The sequence below is a fragment of the Orcinus orca genome, chromosome 20, assembly GCF_937001465.1.
Source record: "Orcinus orca chromosome 20, mOrcOrc1.1, whole genome shotgun sequence".
Lineage (NCBI taxonomy): Eukaryota > Metazoa > Chordata > Mammalia > Artiodactyla > Delphinidae > Orcinus > Orcinus orca.
Window position 1 is genome coordinate 55,535,817 of NC_064578.1, and position 23,179 is coordinate 55,558,995.

At 45.3% G+C, this 23,179-nt stretch overlaps 1 protein-coding gene across 8 annotated transcripts in view; it reads right to left on the minus strand.

Annotated features, from left to right (window-relative positions):
- GP6 (glycoprotein VI platelet) overlaps window positions 1-23,179 on the minus strand; it is a 41,257-nt gene that overhangs the window by 4,132 nt on the left and 13,946 nt on the right. For 5 of the 8 annotated variants that reach the window (XM_033411918.2, XM_049703494.1, XM_049703493.1 and 2 more), the window contains 7 exons: window positions 20,046-20,081; window positions 19,673-19,930; window positions 15,961-16,245; window positions 12,918-12,971; window positions 11,721-11,780; window positions 10,502-10,552; window positions 7,676-9,631 (listed from right to left, as the gene is read on the minus strand). In XM_033411918.2, the coding sequence (XP_033267809.1) occupies window positions 9,411-9,631; window positions 10,502-10,552; window positions 11,721-11,780; window positions 12,918-12,971; window positions 15,961-16,245; window positions 19,673-19,930; window positions 20,046-20,081 (965 nt within the window). In that variant the 3' untranslated portion in view covers window positions 7,676-9,410. Of the gene's footprint in view, window positions 1-4,427; window positions 4,515-6,320; window positions 6,943-7,675; window positions 9,632-10,501; window positions 10,553-11,720; window positions 11,781-12,917; window positions 12,972-15,960; window positions 16,246-19,672; window positions 19,931-20,045; window positions 20,082-23,179 lie in introns of those variants that run through there. The other 3 variants (XM_033411919.2, XM_049703495.1, XM_033411920.2) reach the window with 3 other exon arrangements.

A 23,179-nucleotide genomic window follows, 5' to 3' on the forward strand; every position in this document is an offset into this window, starting at 1 on the left:
CCGGGAAGACCCCACGTGCCGCGGAGCAACTGGGCCCGCGCGCCACAACTACTGAGCCTGCGCTCTAGAGCCCAAGCTCTGCAACGAGAGAGAGAAGCCTGGGCACCACAACGAAGAGTGGACCCCGCTCGCCGCAACTAGAGAAAGCCCACGCGCAGCAACGAAGACCCAACGCAGCCAAAAATAAATAAGTAGGTAAATTTAAATTGAGAAAACACCACTGCCAAACTTGCGGGTGGTTTTCACTACAGCTAACTAAGCACATGTGCTCTATGACACAGCAATTCTACCTCCAGTTAGAAACCCCACGATAATCAGTGCTTAGGTCTGCAAAAGATGCACGCACATCTGTTCACAGAACCTTTATTCTTCATGTCCCCAAACTGTAGTTGTAAAAGAAACCAGACAACGAGAACTCTGAGTTGATTCAATGTATATGAAGTTTACAACAAGCAAAACGAACGTGTGGTGGTAGTAGTCAGAAGAGAGGTTGCCTTTCCCAAACAGCTCAGAGAGAAGAGTAAACCTCCCCTGGAAAAGTGGTCTATTGACCTGGTAAGTGATTACATGGGAGTGTGACTATATACATGAACACACACTGATGTAATCGCTCATCAAGTATGATTAGCTAATTAAGTATGACAGTAAATATGTACAACCAGAGATTATATTTATACATATACAAATGCACACACGAAAAAATGTTTCAAAAACTCAAGAGGAAGTTAGCATAGCTTTTTAACTGAGAAGTGACAGGACAGAAGACAAAATACGCCTACATACGATGCCCACTTTATAAACATACCCCCTTTATCTGGATAATCTCCTCTACATTTTCTGTAATCCCTGTCTTTCTAAGGAGCCACTATGATAGTCAACATCTGAGTATTTACCATGCACAGGAACTATTATAAGCTCGTCTACAGATCATATTTTTTTCTTCCAACCATCTTACTGGGTAAATTCTATTATCTATGCTTCGTATGAGGAATCTGAGACTTAGGGAAGTGGTTCTCAAAGTATGGCCTGCAGACCACAGCATCATCTGGGAACTCATGAAAATGCTGATTCTTAAGCCCTATCCCCAGCCCTACAAAATCAAAAGCTCTGGAGGTGGGCCCAGAAAACCGTGTTTTAACAAAGCTTCCAGGTGATTATGATAAATGCTAGTTTTAGAATCACGGGCATAGGGAAACAAAGGCCCAAGTACTCACATTTGCTCAAGTTGAAGCCAAGATTATATCCAGGAGTTTAACTCAAGAACCTGTGCTCTCAACCACTGACACCTCCTCAATGGAACAAAAAGCAAATAAATAAACAAAAATCCTTACATCCTCGGGCATTAAATGGGCAACACTGGGGAAGACTCACAAGAGAAAAACACTGTTAAGTAAGCACGTGGGGGGAATTACACCCAATTAGAAGATCTACTGTGAAAAATTTTTCAAATCACAACATATAAGAGCTCACAACTGTTATATTTAATATAAAAATGCTCATGCTAAAATGCTAAGTCATGGGCTTCCCTGGTAGCGCAGTGTTTGAGAGTCCGCCTGCCGATGCAGGGGACACGGGTTCGTGCCCCGGTCCGGGAAGATCCCACGTGCCGCGGGGCGGCTGGGCCCGTGAGCCATGGTCGCTGAGCCTGCGCGTCCGGAGCCTGTGCTCCGCAACGGGAGAGGCCACAACAGTGAGAGGCCCGCGTACCGCAAAAAATAAAATAAAATAATTAACATAACTTAACATAAAATACAATAAAATAAAATATAAAATAAAATGCTAAGTCAGAAGAGCACAATAACCAAAAAGCATCATCACACCTGTAACGTGCCAACAAGACAAGCACCTCCTCAGATAGAAAAGTGCTGGAAGCATATACACCCCCAAAACCCAACGACTGTGTTTGAGTTTCCATGCCATGGATGATTTTATCCAGATATTTTCCCTTTTTTCAATGCTGCCTCTGGTGAACATGCATTTGGTTTGGGGAAGAAAAAATGTTAAAGGGAAATGAGTCACCCAGGTCACAGAAAGTCAAAGGGTAAACACGCCACCTGTCATGTTTTCCAGTTGAGATGAGGAGGAAGAAGTTCCAGGAAGGTGGCGGGTGATGAGGTTAGAAGCCAGACTGAGTAGACGGGGACACACAGGAGTGATGGCGACTTGGAGCCACACAGAGCTCTTCTTAGAAACCTGACAGGGAGAGTGAAAACCTACATTTCAGGTTTAAGAGCCCACAGGTGAAGGGAGGGGTGAAGGTCCTCGACAAGCATGGGGAGGGGGACACGAAAGCTGCTGGAATTTTGGATCAGACAGTGACGAGGAAAAAGGCTTGCATCCGAAGACGGAGCACACAGCAGCACAGCGTGAATGAAGCGGACCATTAAAAGGCAGAAAGTCGCCATCTCGTTCCAGCCTGGGCGCTGCTTACACATCAATAATGTGGTTCTCACGTAACTGAAGGACGACCAGTTAGGATTGCAGGTAACACCACGAACCGCTCGTTGACTAAAGGAGGTAGCCCAGTACAGCAAAACCGCATTAGAGCCACGTGGGAAAACAAGGAAGGTACATGCCCAAGACTAAAGGGTGCACAGAGGTAGCTGGCTCTCTGGACCCCCCAGGAGACGGAGCATAATTCCTTGAAGGAGATATTGGGGGGAAACCCGAATGAAGTCAGAGAAGGAAACAAAAGAGGAATGTCTGGTTCCGTACGAATGGGTAAGGATGAACATGTACATGTGAGAACCCCCGGAGTGGAGAGTGACATAACCTCTGGCTTCCTACCCTAACCCTGCTCAAGTAACTGGATAAGTCATTTAATTTCCAGTTCCCACTGCTAAGCCTGTTTGGCCAAGAGCCACACCTGAAACCATGCGATGCCAGGAATATAGTGGCTCCTTCCCTGAGTGAAGATGCCTTGTAATTACAGCAGCAGAGACACTCCCGCTTAGGTCATTCTCTCTGCTCTTACCATCATGAAAGCGGATTGTTCCCACCCAGAATGAATGGGTGACGGGAAAAGGGGGGAGTCCGTGACTTGGGTATATTCATAGGCAGATAAAAGCAGGACTTGAGAGGTTGCCTTGAAAAATGAATAACAAAATGAGTTGATGGAGTCAAATAGACTACAGGTGAATAGCTTTACCCTTGGCGGAAAGCAGTTCTTTGTTTTGGGGTGTTTTTTTTTTTGTTTTTTTGGGCCGTGCCACGGGGCACGTGGGATCTTAGCTCGCAAACCAGGGATGGAAGCCGTGCCCCCTGCAGTGGAAGCTCAAAACCCTAACCACTGGACGCCAGGGAAGTCCCAAGCAGTTCTTTATTTGAAATAGGTATGAGCAACGTAAGGGTGAAGACCAGTGCTGAGAAACTTAGGACCTGAGCTGGAACAAGCCTTAAAGGCTCCGCTGTGACAGCAAGATAAAAGCAAAGACACTTGCTGAAAAGGAAGCGATATGCTGCCGCCTGGAACTACAAAATTGCTCAGGACTCTGCATCTAATTAGCAGCAATAGTTCCCCTTGATGCTCTGTCACCACAAGCATTTGGGGGGAAAAAAACACAAATTTATAAATTCATGACCACGTCGCTGTCCCCCACCCTTCATGACGGTGACACCTGCATCCGTCTTTTGAGATCAAGGAGTGATACCATCCCGAATTATAGATGCAAAACTGAGGCTCTGACACAGTAGTCCTCGGCTCGAAATTACAGTGGGAATGCAAAGATACCGCAGGTGGGCCTGAGGGATCTCTTTGGGGTGATGGAAACGTCCTGAAATTGGGTTATAGTTATGGTTGCATAACTCTGTTGTAAGTCTGCTAAAAGTCACTGTACACTTAAAATGGGTGGATTTTGCAAGATGGAAATCATACCTTAAAGAAACACTTAAAAATAGCATTGGGGGGCTTCCCTGGTGGTGCAGTGGTTGGGAGTCCGCCAGCCGATGCAGGGGACACGGGTTCGTGCCCCGGTCCGGAAGGATCCCACATGCCGCGGAGCGGCTGGGCCCGTGAGCCATGGCCACTGAGCCTGCGCGTCGGGAGCCTGTGCTCCGCAACGGGAGAGGCCACGACAGTGAGAGACCCACGTACCGCAAAAAAAAAAAAAAAATAGCATTGGAAGAAAAAAGTTACACATGAGGGGCTTCCCTGGTGGCGCAGTGGCTGAGAGTCCGCCTGCCGATGCAGGGGACACGGATTCATGCCCCGGTCCGGGAGGATCCCACATGCCGCGGAGCGGCTGGGCCCGTGAGCCATGGCCGCTGGGCCTGCGCGTCCGGAACCTGTGCTCCGCAACGGGAGAGGCCACGGCAGTGAGAGGCCCGCGTGCCGCAAAAAAAAAAAAAAAAAAAAAGTTACACATGAAATCATTGGCAGCTGTCCCCCCCTCCACATCTCGTCTCCTCCTTATAAAGAGAGAACTCACCTTGAGGCCCGCAAAAACCTTCTCGAAGTCTCACGCCGCCATTCAAGCTCGCAACATTCTGTGCAAAGGCTCCACCAATAATTGCCACTGAGTTAAGAGATCAGACAGAGAAACAGGTACAAGAGTAGGTACTCACCTCCCTTCGGCTACGACGCAGTTGCAACCTGTGGGTTACCTCACGCAAAGCAAAGCCTCCACCAAGAGAAAGTCTTCTACCAGCCCGCACTCTGTGATTGGCCCGTGGGACCTGGCGGGAGGGCAGGACTTCCGGCCCACCGTGAAATGGCTCTCCTTATAACGGTCAACCGGTGGTTCTCAATCTTTAAAGTGAGACTCACATTGAAATTACCCAGGTCCAATCCTTGGTCATCCTACTTGAATTGGTCTGGGGTGGGCTTTAAGAAGCCAGAAGCCTTCAAAAGCCCCCCAGGTGATTCTGCTACTGACCAGGGTTCTTGACCTTCCCCAATCAATAGAAATTGATCAGAGGCCAGACAAGAAATTCGTGCAAGGTTTTATTGGGGCACTTGCTGCAGCTGGGGGGAGAGAGAACAAACTTCAGGTTCCCTTGCTGGCTTGCTCCCCAAGGCAGGGGGAGGGGAGGGGAGCTCTCTCCTTATATGGGGAGAAGGTAGGGGTGTGTCCAGGGGGTCGGGCTGCAGGGGGGGCTTAGGTGGTTTGCCCACCCATGAGGTGGTGTTTTGTGCAGGGGGCATGCTCAGTACCCTGCTTTTGCTCCCAACCCCCCGCCCCCCCCCCCCCCCCCGCTTTTGCTCCGGGCTCTTCAAAATTGTCAGTTGCGTTTTCTGGTCTCTTTGTATCTCTTGTCCAGAATTTGCCCCACCTGTAGGTAGGCACGCAGTTATTTTTAGTCCCATGTAGTTTCTTTGTATTTTGTTGCTCGAGGAGTCCAGGTGCAAGCATTGCAGCAAAGGGTCCCAGGTCCCAGCCCGTCTCAATTCTTGTATTTTTTTTAATTTTTAAAAATTGCTGTTTACTATATTTTATTTATTTATTTTTAATTTTTGGCCACACCACGCCGCGTGTGGGATCTTAGTTCCCCGACCAGGGATCGAATCCACGCCCCCTGCATTGGAAGGCGGATTCTTAACCACTGTACCACCAGAGGATTCCCCAGACTGTCTCAATTCTAATGTGCAATCTCTCCCAGACCAACTAGGTCAGGTTTTTCAACCTTGGCACCTAGCAATATTTTGAGATGGATGATTCTTTGTTATGGGGAGCCGCCCTGTGCATGGTAGGATGTTTAGCAACATCCCTGGTCTCTACCCACTAGATGCCAGTAGCACCATCCAGTTCTGACAACCAAAAATGTCTCCGAACTTTGTCAAATGTCTGCTGGGGAACAAAAATCACCCCAGGTTGAGAACCACTGACACAGGTGCAATTAGCTGACTCCATCATACCAAGGGTATTGAAATGCATCCATATTCCATGTTAACTAAAATGTATCTATCACAATGGTCAAGTGCATTTGTTCTACAGTTGATGGTATTAGTTACTGTTGACATTTAAGTGTGCATCCATGTCACTTATTTTGTATCAATTCTTATAGGTATTAATTTTTAACTAATTTTGCCTCTTTGAGAGCCAATGTTTTTCAAGGAAAAAAAATTGAAAACCTGAGGACTCTCCAGGCTCTATGACTGGAAAATAGCCTGTGGCTTAATAACAATATTCAATATCTTGTAAGAACCTATAATGGAATATAATCAGAAAAAAATAACTGAATCACTATGCTGTACACCGGAAACTAACAATATTTTAAATCAACTCTACTTCAATTTTTTTTTTTTTTTTTTTTGCGGTACCTGGGCCTCTCACTGTTGTGGCCTCTCCCGTTGCGGAGCACAGGCTTCAGACGTGCAGGCTCAGTGGCCATGGCTCACGCGACCAGCCGCTCCGCGGCATGTGGGATCTTCCCGGACTGGGGCACGAACCCATGTCCCCTGCAACGGCAGGCAGACTCTCAACCACTGCGCCACCAGGGAAGCCCCTACTTCAATTTTTTAAAACCATAAAATTTAGTGATAACATGTCACGTACATTCTAAGCCCATTGCATATATTATCTCATTCAATCCTCAAACAATGAGGCAGGTATTACTATTATCATAACCGTTTTGTACACCTGAGACAGAGAGTGTGAAAGGCAGTCAAAATCTAGAGCACATACTCTTTTTTTTTTCTTTTAATAAATTTATTTATTTATTTATTTTTGGCTGCGTTGGGTCTTTGCTGCTGCACACGGACTTTCTCTACTTGCCGCGAGTGGGGGCTACTCTTTGTTGAGGTGTGCGGGCTTCTTACTGCGGTGGCTTCTCTTGTTGCAGAGCATGGGCTCTAGGCACGTGGGCTTCGGTAGTTGCAGCACGTGGGCTCAGTAGTTGTGGCTCACGGGCTCTAGAGCTCAGGCTCAGTAGTTGTAGAGCACGGGGCTTAGTTGCTCTGCAGCATATGGGATCCTCCCGGACCAGGGATCCAATCTGTGTCCCCTGTATTGGCAGGCAGATCCTCAACCACTGCGCCACCAGGGAAGCCCTAGAGCACATACTCTTAACCAAGGGTCAGCAAACTTTTTCTGCAGAGCCAGATAGTAAATACTTTCAATTTTGCAGGAAATATATTATCTGTAGCAACTACTCAATTCTGCCATTGCAGAAAGAAAGCAGCCACAGACAATATATAGTGAATGGGCTGACTGTGTTCCAATAAAACTTTATTGACAAAAACAAGTGGTGGGCCAGATTCAGCCACTGGCCACAGGTTGCTGGTCCTTGCTGTTGTCTGCTATTCTCAACTTTCTATTTTAAATTGGAGAAATAGAGGGAAAGGGTGAGGGAGAGAGATGGGGAGAGGAAAGGAGTTAAAGGAATAAAGAAGACAGAAATGAGAATTAACTAATGTCAAGGACATTCTCCAGGTCACAGTAGGTTCTCTACATAATTAAACATGTGAAATCTCCACCACACATATCTGTGAAAAGGACAATATTTCAACTATACTATTGAGAATTGAAGTTCAAAGACATTGCAGAGCTTGACAAAAGTCTCAGAACTATCAGGGCAGATAAACCCAGAGCAGAAAGATATTAAAACCTCTCTCCAATAAAACTCTTCTCTAACAGTAGAAGGAGGTCATATCCTCCAATGCTGCACACCAGGATTCATCAGACATTAGGGGCATCTTGTAGCCTTGGCTGATATATAAGTGACAGATACAGCTGTGTGATTTTAATCCAATGTTTATTATAGTTATTCTCAGTGAGACATTTGGTCTGATACACCTGGGATAGCTAGAAGTGGGAGTTACTGAGGGAGATTTTAAATTTCTGATTTTATTTCTTTGGTTTCCCTAGAAATATTTACATTTTGCTCTATTACATGAGTCTGCTTTTTTTCCGGCTTTATTGTGATATAATTGACAAAGAGAAATTTTATATATTTAAGGTGTACAGTGTGATATTTTGTTATACATTTACATTGTGAAATGACCACCGCCATCAAGCTAACACATCCATCACCTCACACAGTGTGTGTGTGTGTGTGTGTGTGTGTGTAAGAAGTGTTTTCTATTTTGCCCTGATTTGCTGAAACTGAAAGATCTTTGGCCAGAGACGTTCTGGATATTTTTACTCAAAACATAGGAGAAAAACCTTCATAACTGTTGTCAACTTTGCTTTCTGTCTCCCTTGAAAATAAATTAAACTGTGTAATATTATGTTTGCCCTTATCAATCAGCCTAAGCCAATGGGAACTGAAATCACATCCTGCTATGTGTCAACTTACTATTTATAAAAAGTACCCGGCACTTTGATGCTTCTATACACACACGTACAACACAAACTCTGAAAATATACTTCTCCTTCACTGTGTAAAAAGTCACATCTCATCCTCTTTTCAAAACTCACACTTAGGGCTTCCCTGGTGGCGCAGTGGTTGAGAGTCCGCCTGCCGATGCCAGGGGACGCGGGTTCGTGCCCCGTCCGGGAAGATCCCACATGCCGCGGAGCGGCTGGTCCCGTGAGCCATGGCCGCTGAGCCTGCGCGTCCGGAGCCTGTGCTCCGCAATGGGAGAGGCCACAGCAGTGAGAGGCCCGCGCACCGCAAAAAAAAAAAAAAAATACTGATTATGTAATTACTCCCATTCCTTTCTCCCCTCAACCCCTGTCAACCAACCACTGTTTTCTGTCTCTGTGGATTTACATATTCTAGCCTTCAGCACAAACTTAGTGAGGACTTTGGACTTTTTTTCTAATATAAAGGCGAGCCACTGGCATGTTGGTTATAATTATTATTATATTCTAAGGGGAAAGAACAGAATGCCCCAAAGCCTGAAAGAACCAGGCACATCTCGAGAAACAAAAGGAGATTTTTCAGACTACAGCTTAAGATAGGGCTAGAGCAAGGGTTAGGTTTGGGGATAATCAGGAAAAAAAGCACAGAACTGATTCACTTTGCTGTACACCAGAAACTAACACAACATTGTACATCAACTATACTCCAGTTAAAAAAAAAAGAAAAGAAAAAAAAGCACGGGGTGTGCACGGGGGAAACGTGGGAGAGTTTTGTGCAAAGGATAGAACAGGTCAACTGTGAGAGGTGGGAATATTAGAAGTCAATCTGGAACTCGTATTAGGGAAGGTTGAAGAAAGAGATAAGTGTGATGGCCCAGGTGAGGTGCCACAAGGTCCACAATGAGCAAGATATCAGTGAGGAGTCTATGGCATCCACTAGATTCCTTCCATCCCAAACAAAGAGAGTCCTAGGACATACAGCCAAATAGACACTGACTCAACTCCTTGATGGGGCCCCAAGAAGAACACACACCCCCCCGCCACCCTCCTTTTCCACAGCTGTAGGCTCTATCCTTTTACTCTCACACTCCACACCAAGTCCCCTCCCCGCTCCCATGACCTATCTCTTAGATACAACCAAGCCTTGGGATTCTAATGATGGTATCCTCAGTTATGATCATCTGGTCGACCCCCATCCTGACAACTGTGTGACTTCTGGGTCTGAGGGAGGGGTGGGAGTGGCCTGTGGACAGCTCTGACCCGGTGCATCAGGGGTTTCTTTCGGCTGTGCCAATCTTCTGCCAGAAGCCCCACCAGGAGTATTAGAACCACGGCCCCAAGGCATATCCGGACCAGATTGCTCCTAGTGTAATACTGGAAGGCAAGACCTGGAGGAACAAGAGAGACAGGAGCAGATGATAAAAGCCCATCTCCACAGGGGGCCCAAGTTCGATCTCCAGTCAGGGAACTAAGATCCCACATGCCGTGGGGCAACTAAGCCCACGTGTCACGACTACAGAGCCCACGCGCCCTGGAGCCCGAGTGACACAACTAGAGAGAGAAACCCTGCATGCCACAACGAGGGAGAAGCCCTCGCACCGCAATGAAAGAACCCGCATGCCTCAACAAAGACCCCGCGTGCCGCAGCTAAGACCTGACGCCACCAAAAGAAGAAAGAAAGAAAATAAATAAGTAAATAATCAATTTTTTTAAAAAGATCTCACATGCAGCACGGTGCAGCAAAACAAAAAAGCCCTTCTCCAAGACCCACATGCATATTGGGTTTCTCATAGCCGTATCCCTCATCTGAGACTCTGTTACTCCCGGCTAGCTAGGATGCCAGTCTCCTTTCTGGAAGGTTCCTCTCCTCCTCACCAAGGGTTAGGATTAGATAAGCCCAATTGTCTAAGTATCACCTCTTCCATACACCCCCTCGCAGGCCTCTGATGATACAGCCTCACCCCACACACAGACACTACCTGGTTATTTGGCTAATCGTGGATCAGGAGATGGTTGTAACGGGTGGGGAGAGAGATGAAATTTATCTTTCTTTCTCTGACCTTTGAGAAGGTCACCTTCACACCTGATCCCTGCCCAGTTCGGAGCTCCACACACTAACAGTCCCCCTCCACTTCATACTTTACACACCAGAACCCAAGATCACAGAGCTGCGGCTTCTGTGTAGGGAAAGCAGCCAGCTTTGGGTAAAGACATGGGACGGGGAAAGGAAGTTGGTCCAGAGAAGGACACTTGCTTACCAGTTGGAGGGTCTGACTCCTTTGGAAGGATGGTGATATTCCTAGAAGTTTCTGGGAAACAAAAAGGATAAGTGTAAAGGGGTGGAACCATCTCTTCTCCTACCCTTGCTTCTACCGCTATCCTGAACACATGCACTTGGGAGCTGGAATTCCAGGGTTATAAGAAGAGCATGAACTGTAGAGTCAGGGTGTTCCAATGTGAACCCCAGACCCATCACTTATCAGATGCAGGGTCTCGGGCAAATGACTTCACATGTATGAGTCAGTTTTCCTATCTGTCCTGAGAGTGACTGGGAACCCAGAAAGGTTTTGAACAGAGGGTGAAGAGGAATCTCATCAGGGTCTTAGAAAGACCCTGCTGGCATCAGGAACCTAAAAAAAGCTAGAGCTGTGTGGACGCAGTGGAGATATCTAACCTGTCCTCTGGGGATCTGTCAAAGGTTTTCCATCTTGGGGGAAATGGAGACTTTTTTCTGGGGAAGCCAAGGGCAAAGAGAATGGCAACATAAAGGAAGCATATTTGCATTGGACTGGAGGAATAAGAAAAATGTACTGTGTCCAGGTAACTATGATCTATTTGGGGCTGAAGCATGGGCTCTGCCTGGAAGCAATGGGAACGAGATTACACACATGGATCAGAGCCAAGTCAGAAGAGCAATGCGTAGGGACGAGCAATGGCCTTCCCATGATAGCCTTGGTGCCGCCATCTTGGAAAGAGCCACATTACCCAGAACACTCTTCTGCCCCCAAGCTCAGAGCCCATCTCCATCCCATCCTCATCTTCAAACCCAGGACTTTCCTGGGAAGAATCAGGTGGTTTGAGAAGCAGATTGAAAGCCTACAGCCTGACACAGACGTACAGAACAAATGTATGGACGCCAAGGTGGGAAGCGGGGGTGGGGTGGGATGAATTGGGAGAGGGGGATTGACATCTATACACTACTGATACTATGTATAAAATAGATCACTAATGAGAACCTACTGTAGAGCACAGGGAACTCTACTCAGTGCTCTGTGGTGACCTAAATGGGAAGGAAATCCAAAAAAGAGGGGATTATACGTATATGTATAGCTGATTCACTTTTCTGTACAGTAGAAACACAACATGGTAAAATTTTAAAAAATTAAAAAAAAAAAAAAAGCCTACAGCCTGAGCTGATGGAAGAGAGCCCAATCCTCCAACTCCTTTCTGCTGAGCAGTGGGCGCCTGGCTACTCACCAGTGGTGGCAACTTCGTTCACGAGTGAGTGGTTCAGTTTCTTGGAGGCTTCTGAGAATTCTAAGCAAGAAGATTATAAGGAACTGGGTAATGCCAGGTTTGCCCAGTAAGTCCCTACTCTCCATACCCCTTCTCAGATACCCAGTCTCCCTGGAACCCATTTCTCTAACACACACTGCCCAGACACAGAGGAAAGACAAACCCAAAAAGCCCAAAATATACTGTCTTCTACTTCTGAGTGGCTTAATAAGGAATGAGGTGTCAGGGGTCATTTCGAGATGTCACAGCCTAGCGTACTATTTCTTTCTTTCTTTTTTTTAAATTTATTTTATGTATTTATTTTTGGCTGCACTGGGTCTTTGTTGCTATGGGCGGGCTCTCTCTAGCTGCAGCGAGTGGGGACTACCCTTCGTTGCTGTGCGCGGGCTTCTCATTGCGGTGGCTTCTCTTGTTGCGGAGCACGAGCTCTAGAGCGCAGGCTCAGTAGTTGTGGCGCACGGGCTTAGTTGCTCCGCGGCATGCGAGATCTTCCCGGACCAGGGCTCGAACCCATGTTCCCTGCATTGGCAGGTGGATTCTTAACCACTGCGCCACCAGGGAAGACCTAGCGTAGTATTTCTTAAGACACAGGCTGACATCCGATACCGCCGGAAGCAGCTGAGATGCCATGAAAATTGGGAAGACCATGGCTCACACAAAAGATAGTGCAGTGGTTCTCAAAGGAGCATCCCCAGACCAGCAGCATCAGCATCCCCTGGGAACTTGAAAATTATTGGACCCCACCCCAGACCCTCTGAATCAGAAACTCTACGGGTCTAGGAATCTGTCCTGTATAAGCTCTCTAGGTGATTCTCAAGCCCACTACAGTTTGAGAACCACTGATCAATGGAATCAGAGACTCAGAACTGGAGCCCAGGAATCTACAATTTTACAAGCCACCCTGCTTATTCTTCTACAGGTTAGACATCATAAACCATCCCCGAAAGGCTGGAGAGAGGTGGGGATGTGGCACAGGACAGTCATATCTATACATTTATTATACCTTCTTTACAAGCAGAAATAAGGAATTTTTAAAATAAAGCAAATCTGTGAAAGAGGCAAAGGAAATAAACTGAGAAATCTAGACAAAGAGGAGAAAGAAAAGGGGGTCCATGTGCCTTATACCACGGAAACCAGGGTGAATCCTCCGGAACTTACCTGTCACAGAGGAAGGTGGTTCTGTAGGCAACCAGCTGGGGGTAAAAGAGGTCCCTGAGAAATCAGAAAAAGAAAAGAGAGAGAATTCTGTGCTCTGTTAGGTATGGATCCTGAGCAAACCCAGTTTCCTCACCTGGAAAATAAAAATAAAGACGCTTCCATCATTGGACTGTTGTGGGTGTTAAATAGCATTTGAAAGGCACACCTAGCACATTCTGGGGCTGATTAATGACACTCCCTGCAGCTGCCTTCCCTGCTTTTCGAAGCTCAGTGCTTTCCTTTCTTCTGGATCTCTGTGACCTGCCGTCTTACTTATCTGCCTTCCCTGGGAACAAACCGGGCTCTTGCCTCCTGGGAAGCAGATGAGGAGACAGAAACTATGGGATACATCTGGGGAAGACAGGCATCCCATTTGCGGAGAAAAGGGAACTGCCTACGGAATAAAACACAGCCCCGCTTTCCCCTCCCACCACCCTTGCTGCTTGCTTGTGGATTTTTTTTTTTTTACCTAGACAAGTCACAAGGCATTATTCATAGTATTAAAATTTCTTTTTTTTACATCTTTATTGGAGTATAATTGCTTTACAATGGTGTGCTAGTTTCTGCTTTATAACAAAGTGAATCAGTTATACATATACATATGTTCCCATATCTCTTCCCTCTTGTGTCTCCCTCCCTCCCACCCTCCCTATCCCACCCCTCTAGGTGGTCACAAAGCACCGAGCTGATCTCCCTGTGCTATGCGGCTGCTTCCCACTAGCTATCTATTTTACATTTGGTAGTGTATATATGTCCATGCCACTCTCTCACTTTGTCCCAGCTTACCCTTCCCCCTCCCATATCCTCAAGTCCATTCTCTAGTAGGTCTGTGTCTTTATTCCTGTCTTACCCCTAGGTTCTTCATGACATTTTTTTTCCTTAAATTCCATATATATATGTTAGCATACGGTATTTGTCTTTCTCTTTCTGACTTACTTCACTCTGTATGACAGACTCTAGGTCCATCCACCTCATTACAAATAGCTCAATTTCGTTTCTTTTTATGGCTGAGTAATATTCCATTGTATATATGTGCCACATTTTCTTTATCCATTCATCCGATGATGGACACTTAAGTTGTTTCCATCTCCTGGCTATTGTAAATATAGCTGCAATGAACATTTTTTTCTTGGGAATTCCCTGGCGGTCCAGAGGTTAGGACTCCGTGCTTTCACTGCTGAGGGCATGGGTTCAATCCCTGGTTGGGGAACTAAGATCCCACAAGCTGCACAGCATGACCAAAAAATTTTAAAAAATAAAATTTAGGGCTTCCCTGGTGGCGCAGAGGTTGAGAGTCCGCCTGCCGATGCAGGGGACGCGGGTTCGTGTCCCGGTCCAGGAAGATCCCACATGCCACGGAGCGGCTGGGCCCGTGAGCCATGGCCGCTGAGCCTGCGCGTCCGGAGCCCGTGCTCCACAACAGGAGAGGCCACAACAGTGAGAGGCCCGCGTACCGCAAAAATAAATAAATAAATAGATAAATAAATAAAATTTATTTTTCTTAGTGTGTATACCCAGAATAATGGCCTCCCAAATATGACAGTATCCTAATCCCCAGAACCGGTGACTATGGTACCTTCCACGGCAAAAGGGACTTTGCAGATATGATTCAGAATCTTGGGCTGATTCGCAGCAACATGGATGGATCTAGAGATTGTCATACTGAGCGAAGTAAGCAGGACAGAGAAAGACAAACATCACAAGATATCGCTCATATGTGGAATCTTAAAAAAAGGGTACAAATGAACTTATTTACAAAACAGAAATAGAATCACAGACATAGAACACAAACTTATGGTTACCGGGGGAAAGTGGGGGAGGGACAAATTGGGAGATTGGGATCGATGCCTACACCCTACTATGTAGAAAACAGACAACTAATAAGGACCTACTGTATAGCACAGGGAACTCTGCTCAATACTCTGTAATGTATGGGAAAAGAATCTTAAAAAGAGTGGATATACGTATATGTATACCTGAATCTCTTTGTCATACACCTGAAACTAACACAACATTGTTAATCAACTATACTCCAATATAAAATATAAAAAAAAATTTTAAATAAAAATAAGGGACCTCCCTGGTGGTCCAGTGGTTAAGACTCCACACTCCCAATGCAGGGGGCGCAGATTCGATCCCTGCTTGGAGAACTAAGATCCCACACGCTGCATGGCCTGGCCTAAAAATAAATTAATTAATTAATAAAATAAAGTAGGGAATTCCCTGGTGGTCCAGGGGTCCGTGCATCCACTGCAGGGGGCACAGGTTTGATCCCTGGTCGGGGAACTAAAGCTCCCGCATGCCACGCGGTGCGGCCAAAAAAAAAAAAGGAAAAAGGAAGAAACAAAATTTTAAAAAATAAAAATAAAATAAATGAAAAGACTGCATATATGTATATGTATAACTGATTCACTTTGCCGTACACCTGAAACTAACACAACATTGTAAATCAACTATACTTCAATAAAAAATTTTTTAAAAAGAATCTTGGGCTGGGGAGATTACCCTGGACTACCTGGGTGGGGCCAATCACAAGGGTCCTTAAAAGCATAAGAGAGAGGCAGGAAGGAGGAAGAGTCAGAGATAGATTAGAAGATGCTATGATGCTGACTTTGATGATGGAGCAATGGACCATGGAAGCCAAGAGATGCAGGCACCTCTAGAAGCTGGAAGAGGCAGCAGAAACCTCCCCTTGAGCCTCCAGAAAGAAGGCTGGCTGACACCTTTGTTTTATCCCCGCAGGACCCCTTTTTTTTTTTTTTTCCCCCTGCAGGACCCCTTTTTGACCTCTGACCTCCAGAACTGTAAGGTAATAAATTTGTGATATTTTAAACCAGTGAATCCATGGTGATTTCTTACAGCAGCACTCAGACACTCATACACCCTCCAAAGCCTCTGTCTTCTCCTGCCCTCCCACGTTCTTCATGCCTATTGCTCCCTCCCCTTGGAGCTTCCACCAGGGCCTGTGAAGGCTGGGGGAAAATGTTTGGTCTGCACCCCTAACCTGTGACCACGAGCTCCAGGGGGTCGCTGGGGGCCGACCACAGGTATGGAGATGTGCTGGAAAAGCTGTAGCACTGGTAGGTCCCACTGTGGGCAGCAGTCACCGTGGTGATGGGAAAATCAGCCTGGTACCACCTTTCAGGTGTCTTGTAGGGCCCAGTGTCCCCCTCCTTGTACAGAGCAAATTGGTCAAAACCATACTGGCTGTGACACCGTAGAGTTACGTCCGCTCCTGGGGCCACTGCCGTGCTGGGCTGGGCTGAGAGCGAGGGCTTGGTGAAAACTCCTGGGAGAGAAGAAAACTCTGGTATTAAAGATGGTGGCCCCTGTGGAAAACAGTATGGAGGTTCCTTAGAAAACTAAAAATAGAATTACTATATGATCCATCAATCCCACGCCTGGGCATATAGCCGGACAAAACTCTAATTCAAAAAGATACATGCACCCCTATGTTCATAGCAGCATTACTCACAATAGCCAAAGCATGGAAACAACCTAAATGTCCATCAACAGATGAATGGATAAAGAAGATGTGGTACATATATACAATGGAGTACTACTCAGCCATAAAAAGGGATGAAATAATGCCATTTGCAGCAACCTGGATGTAACTAGAGATTATCATACTAAGTGAAGTAAGTCAGAAAGAGAAAGACAAATACCATATGATATCACTTATATGTGGAATCTAAAATATGACACAAATGAACATATCTATGAAACAAAAACAGACTCACAGACATAGAGAACAGACTGGTGGTTGCCAAGGGGGAAGGGGCTAGGGGAGGGATGGAGTAGGAGGTTGGGGTGAGCAGATGTAAGCTTTTATATACAGAGTGGATAAACAACAAGGTCCTACTGTATAGCACAGGGAACTGTATTCAATATCCTATGATAAACCATAATGGAAAAGAATATTTTAAAAAATAGAATATATATATATATAACCAAATCACTTTGCTGTACAGCAGAAATTAACACACCATTGTAAACCAACTATACTTCCATTAAAAAAATATTAAAACTGAAAATAAATAAATAAATAAAGATGGTGGCCAGTGTCTCAGCTGTGGGGATGGGAAGGTTCCCCCACCTCTTTACAGGCTAGGGAACTTTCCAGCTGTATCCAGCCTAGAGAAGCTACTCTTCCCACCACCAGCTCACAAAGTGGTTAAGGGAGCACGACAGGAGTGACATGACGGTACCCAGGCTCAAATCCTGGTTTTGCAGCTTAGGGGCTGGACGAATCTCCCCCTATATCCGTGCCTCCGTGCTCTCTACTATAAAACGGGAATGATTGGATGAAACAATATGTATTAAGCATTTAACAGAATACGGAGTGCATAGCAAGCACCCAAAATATAATGGTAGTAACAAACTAGCTTAACCTGATACTATACCGTAAGCTTGTATTACAGTATACAATAGTTATATTGTAAACGTATTAGAGTGCCAGATTCCAGGTGCTGTTCCGAGACCATGCCATTTATCAATTCACTGAACCCCCACAAAGACCTATGCATTCATTCCTATAAATATCCCCACTTTATACATGAAACTAAAGTCCACAATGCTGAATCACTTGTCCGAGGTCACAAGATAGTATAAGTGGCGGAGCTGAAATTTGCAATCACGGAGGTTGGCTCCAGGCTGTCTGCTCCTAGAGGCGAACCTATCCTACTATGTAATTTGATATTATTATTATCATCATGGAGCGTCACAAGCCACGCCTGGAAAGCCATACTCACAACAGCCAAAGTTGCCTGATAATTATGGCTCATTCATTCATTCAACAATTTTTTCCTCTGAGCAACTATTATGTATTAGTCTCTAGAAATAAAAATCCCGTCAGGAAGAAAGAATAGCCAACAGCTAATAGATAAGTAGGGCTTCCCCGGTGGCGCAGTGGGAATCTGCCTGCCAATGCAGGAGACACAGGTTCCAGCCCTGGTCCGGGAAGATCCCACATGCCGCAGAGCAACTAAGCCTGTGCACCACAACTACTGAGCCTGTGCTCTAGAGCCCACGAGCCACAGCTACTGAGCCCACGTGCCACAACTACTGAAGCCCGCACGCCTAGAGCCTGGGCTCCGCAACAAGAGAACCCAGCGCACTGAGAAGCCCAGGCACCACAATGAAGAGTAGCCCCTGCTCGCGGCAACTCGAGAGCCCGTGCGCAGCAACGATAGACCCAACACCGCCAAAAATAAATCAATAAAAATAAGTTAAGAAAAAAATAGATAAGTAAATGCGTGGCATACCAGATAATGATGAGTGCCATTTTAAATCGAGATGGAATTTTAAGTAGGGTGGTGAGGGAAATAATGAGAAGATAGTATTTGATGGGGGACTTCCCTAGCGGTGCAGTGGTTAAGACTCTGCACTTCCAGTGCAAGGGCGCAGGTTTGATCCCTGGTGGGGGAGCTAAGATCCCCCATGCTGCGTGGTGAGGCCAATAAAGAAATAAATAAATAAGCTACCTTCTTTTAAAAATAAAAAATAAAATTAAAAAAAGATAGTATTTGAGTCAGCCCCCAAGGCACACTGGTGGACCACTGTACCTCAAGTAGTCAGGAGTTAGGGTGAGGCAAGCTAGGCACTCTCTTCGGATAAAAAAAAAAAAAAAAACCTTCAGTAATCAAGATAAATATTATTTTAATGCAAATTTTAAAATAAAAATGAATGCAAACACATTTACAGGAAACAAAATATCAAGATTTTAAACAAAGACAGAATCCACCTGTGCCCAGGGGAGCCATGTTGAAGTCTGAAACATGAACCTACCCTGCTGTATAACTTGCTATTATTATCATCACAGAGGCTCCCAATCCACGCCTGGCACACAGTACTCACAACAGTGAAAGCTGCCTGATAATTGGAGGCAAAAGGCTCAAAACGTTTTCATGGCTTTTTACGGTTCATTTTTTCCACGTTATGAACATAGCTGAAAAAAGACTGAAAAGTTTAAAAGTAGGTTACTAAAACTCACATTATTTTAAGTTTAAATATTTTATTTATACAAAAAATTAACAGAATTCATTTTCATTTTACTCTCCTGGCTTTGATGGAAGCAAACTCAATGTTTTTTGAAGCCACTTCAGAAAATAATCATTTAAAAATGCATTAGCTAGAAAAGGATATGCGGAGAACATTTTATTCCATCAAAAAATAAATAAAAAGGCATAAACGTGGGACTTCCCTGGCGGTCCGGTGGTTAGGACTCCGTGCTTCCACTGCAGGGGGCATGGGCTGGCTCCCTAGTCAGGAAACTAAGCTCCCGCGTGCCGCACAGTGCAGCCAATAAAGAAACAAATTTATTTTTTCAATGCATAAATGTGGCTAGAGGGGTACGCATTTTTCCTCTTGTGTCAGGTCTGGATGTGGCTTGGAACGGCATTCCCGGAACTTGTCTTTACTTAAAATTGCGGTATTGTGTACATCGTGGATGTTTTTGCATTGATTTGGGTTTTGGGTTTTTTTTTTGTTAAGATATTGCATTAACGTATTACTTATGTTGATTACTGAGTTTTTTGGCACCTAAATTTAGCACCTAAAGCCAATGCCTCGCTTGCCCCACCCTAAGCCCAACCCCTCTGGGACTCTGGATTGGGACTTTGGATTTACGGTCACCATAACCCCCACTGTCTGAGCCCAGAACTGAGGACCACGCAGCCAGGCGGCTACAAATCCAGCCGCACCCCACGCCCAGTTACCAGTAGCAACCAGCTCCAGCTGGTTGCTTGGGGGAGACCAGCTGGTCCCGCTCTGATAGGAGCAGCGGTAGCGTCCGACGAAGCGTTGTTCCATGGCCGAGATGGAGAGCTCCGCCTGGTCCAAATACTTCCGGGATATCAGTTCCTCCAGGCGGTACAAGTCCGCGCCTGGAGGGCCCTGACAGCTGATGGTCACCGGCTTCCCCAGGGGCACAAGGGAGCCGGGCCGGGCCTGGAGGGAGGGCTTGGGCAGCAGGCCTGGAAGGGAAGCAGAGTCTAGCAGAGGTCAGCTTCCCACAGAGCCTCCTCCTGGGCTCTCCCACCCGCTTCTGCCCTCTCGCTGGCTGCACCCAGAAGAGGGATCTGGACTCACCTTTCTGAGCCTGTATCACCTGGCCCAGACACAGCCCTGAGGAAAGAAGCAAAGGGTCAGTCACCAGGACCTCAGCATGAATCCACACTTCCTGCGTGCTGGGCACCGGGATGAGAAACTTGCATGCACTGGCTTTCTTTAAAATTTTTATTTTATGTTGGGGGTATAGGTGATTAACAACGTGTTAGTTTCAGGTGTTCGCTTTCTTTTGTCATAATTTTTTTTCAAAGACACACATGCACGTAATTGAAGTGAAAGAAGCCAGCCAGAAAAGGCCATGATTGTATGATTCCATTTCTATGAAACATCCAGAATGGATCAATCCGTCCAGAGACAGTAGATGGGGGAGGGGCGTGGCGGGTACCGGGAGGCGCGGGGATCGGGGAGTGATTGTAACGGGTATGAGGTTTCCTTTCGGAGTGGTGAAAAGGCCTTGAACTAGAGAGACGTGTTGGTTGCACAACATTGTGAGTGGACTACATGTCATCAATGGTAAATTTTATGTGAAGTGTATTATTTTACCACAATTTTTAAAAAGCTGAACAGGGATTCCTTGCCGCAGCCCCCAGCTCCCTGCAGTTCACTTCCCCATTCACACAGCTGGAAAGAGAGCTCCCTGCAGTACACGTCCCCATTCACACAGCTGGAAAGAGAAGGGAGCTGTGTGCTGGAAGGGGCTCTCACTTTTTTCCGGTTTCACAGAGATGTAATTGACATGTAACATGGTGTACGTGTAACACTGTTGATTTGAGACATTTTTCTGTTGCAGGATGGTTACCACCATAGTACTAGCTGACACCTCTAGCCGGACACATAGTTGCTATTTCTTTTTAGTGGTGAGAACACTGAAGATCTAGTCTCTTAGCAACTTTCAAGTATATATTACAGTATTATTAGCTATAATCACCATGCCATATATTAGATCCCGATGTGGTGTCTTGCATTAAATCATAAGTCAAGAGCTCTCAGGGTGCATTAATACTGGATTCCTCCCTATTTTATGCTTTTGGGTTAAATCAATATTCTCCCTGTTTTGTGCTTTTGGGTTAAGTCATTATTATGACTGTGCAAATATTATTCACACCTGAGCATTATAACGTACCTACTATTTTTCTATTTATTTTCCCTAGGATCAATAACTGTATGTTTTATTTCCATCCACATAGTGTTCCTTGAACCTATATCTAATGCTTTTCACAATTTTCAATAGCCTTTCCATGTAACTTTACACATCTATCAAACTGCATCATCTATACATTCCACTTTTATCCTTGGAGGTGCCTTCCCCCCATTTTCTCTTCTAACTGAACTAATTCTTCTCTAGGTTGAAAAACTGCCCTTTTTCTCTCAAGCTAAGACTCTTTTTTTTTTTTTTTTAACCGTTTTGCTGAGTTAGTAGCATTAACAATTTGTCTCCCTAGGGTTGCCAGATTTAGCAAATAAAAACATGGGACTCCCAGTGAAATTTGAATTTCAGGTAAACAACAATTAATATACAGCATATATTGCATAGTAGGTCCCGTGAGGCCCACGACCAGGTAGATTCAAACACTAGCAGCGTATTTTCATGGTAAAGAATGTGGATTTGGTGCAAACATTCCTTAGTTTGTATTCGAGCCATAGCTGTGTGACCTTAGACAAGTTTACTTCATCCTTCCGGGCCTCAGTTTTCTCACCTGTAAAATGGGAATAATCGTAGGCCCTACTTCATCAGGCTGTTATGGGGATTAAATGAGTAAGTGTCCGTTTAAAAACACAGAATAATGTATCTGTAAGTGCTACATGAGTGTCTTTAAAGAATGAATAAGTGAATGAGAGGCAGTTTGTGTTCATAGTATACACGCTTATCCCCAGTAACACCAACTGTTTCCTTCCTTCTTAGCCGCTTGGAGCCTCTGTCCTTTTAGCGATAAAGTTCTTTTGAAGAAATAAGGAAATAATGCACACACGTGCCCAGAATAAAGCTTGATACGGAGAAGGCAGTAAAAACGCATCTGAGCCCACCCCCAGTCCTGTTAAGGGGGACTCTCACTAGAGCCTTAGTGAGGTTAACTGACAAACAGAAATCTTATATATCTAAGGCTTACAGCATGATGACTTGTGAAATAATTACCACAATCAAGCTAATTAACACATCCATCACCTCACGTTATTATCTTTTTTTTTCTGGTGAGAAATTTAAATGTACTCTCTTAGCAAATTTCAAGTATATGCTACAGTATTATTAGCTATGATTATCATTCTATAATTTGGATCTCCAGAAGTTCTTCATCTTATAGCTGGAAGTCTGTACCCTTTGACCAATATCTACCTCCCCATTTCCCCCACCCCCATGCCCCGGCCCCTGGCATCTACCAACCTACTCTCCGCTTTTGTGGGTTTTTGAGATTCCATGTATAAGTAAGATCCTGCAGTATTTGTTTTTCTCTATCTGGATTATATCACTCAGCATAGTACCCTCAAGGTCCGTCCACGTTGTCACAAATGGCAGAATTGTTTGCACCAGTACCATGAGGGATACTGACAAGCTAAATCTGTAATCTAGCCCTGATACCAAATCCACATTAAACAAAATTAAAAATTAAAACATAACAAGGACCAATTGTATAGCACAGGGAACTCTCCTCAATACTCCATAATGGCCTGTATGTGGAAAGAATCTTAGAAAAGGTGGATATATTTATATGTATAGCTGATTCACTTTGCTGTATGCCTGAAACTAACACAACATTGTAAATCAACTATACTCCAATAAAAATTAACAACAGGGCTTCCCTGGTGGCGCAGTGGTTGAGAGTCCGCCTGCCGATGCAGGGGACACGGGTTCGTGCCCCGGTCCGGGAAGATCCCACTTGCCGCGGAGCGGCTGGCCCCGTGAGCCATGGCCGCTGAGCCTGTGCGTCCGGAGCCTGTGCTCTGCAACGGGAGAGGCCACAACAGTGAGAGGCCCGCGTACGGCAAAAAAAAATAAAAATAAAAATAAATAACAACAAAAAAAAGCGAAGAGCCAAGGAAATGTTTAAATACTGTGGAATAATATTCAGCTATTTAAAAGAATAAATTAAAAATTATACATGTCTACTGCTATGTGTCAAAAAGTAAGCTGCAGAATGTGTACCATATGTTCTTATTTT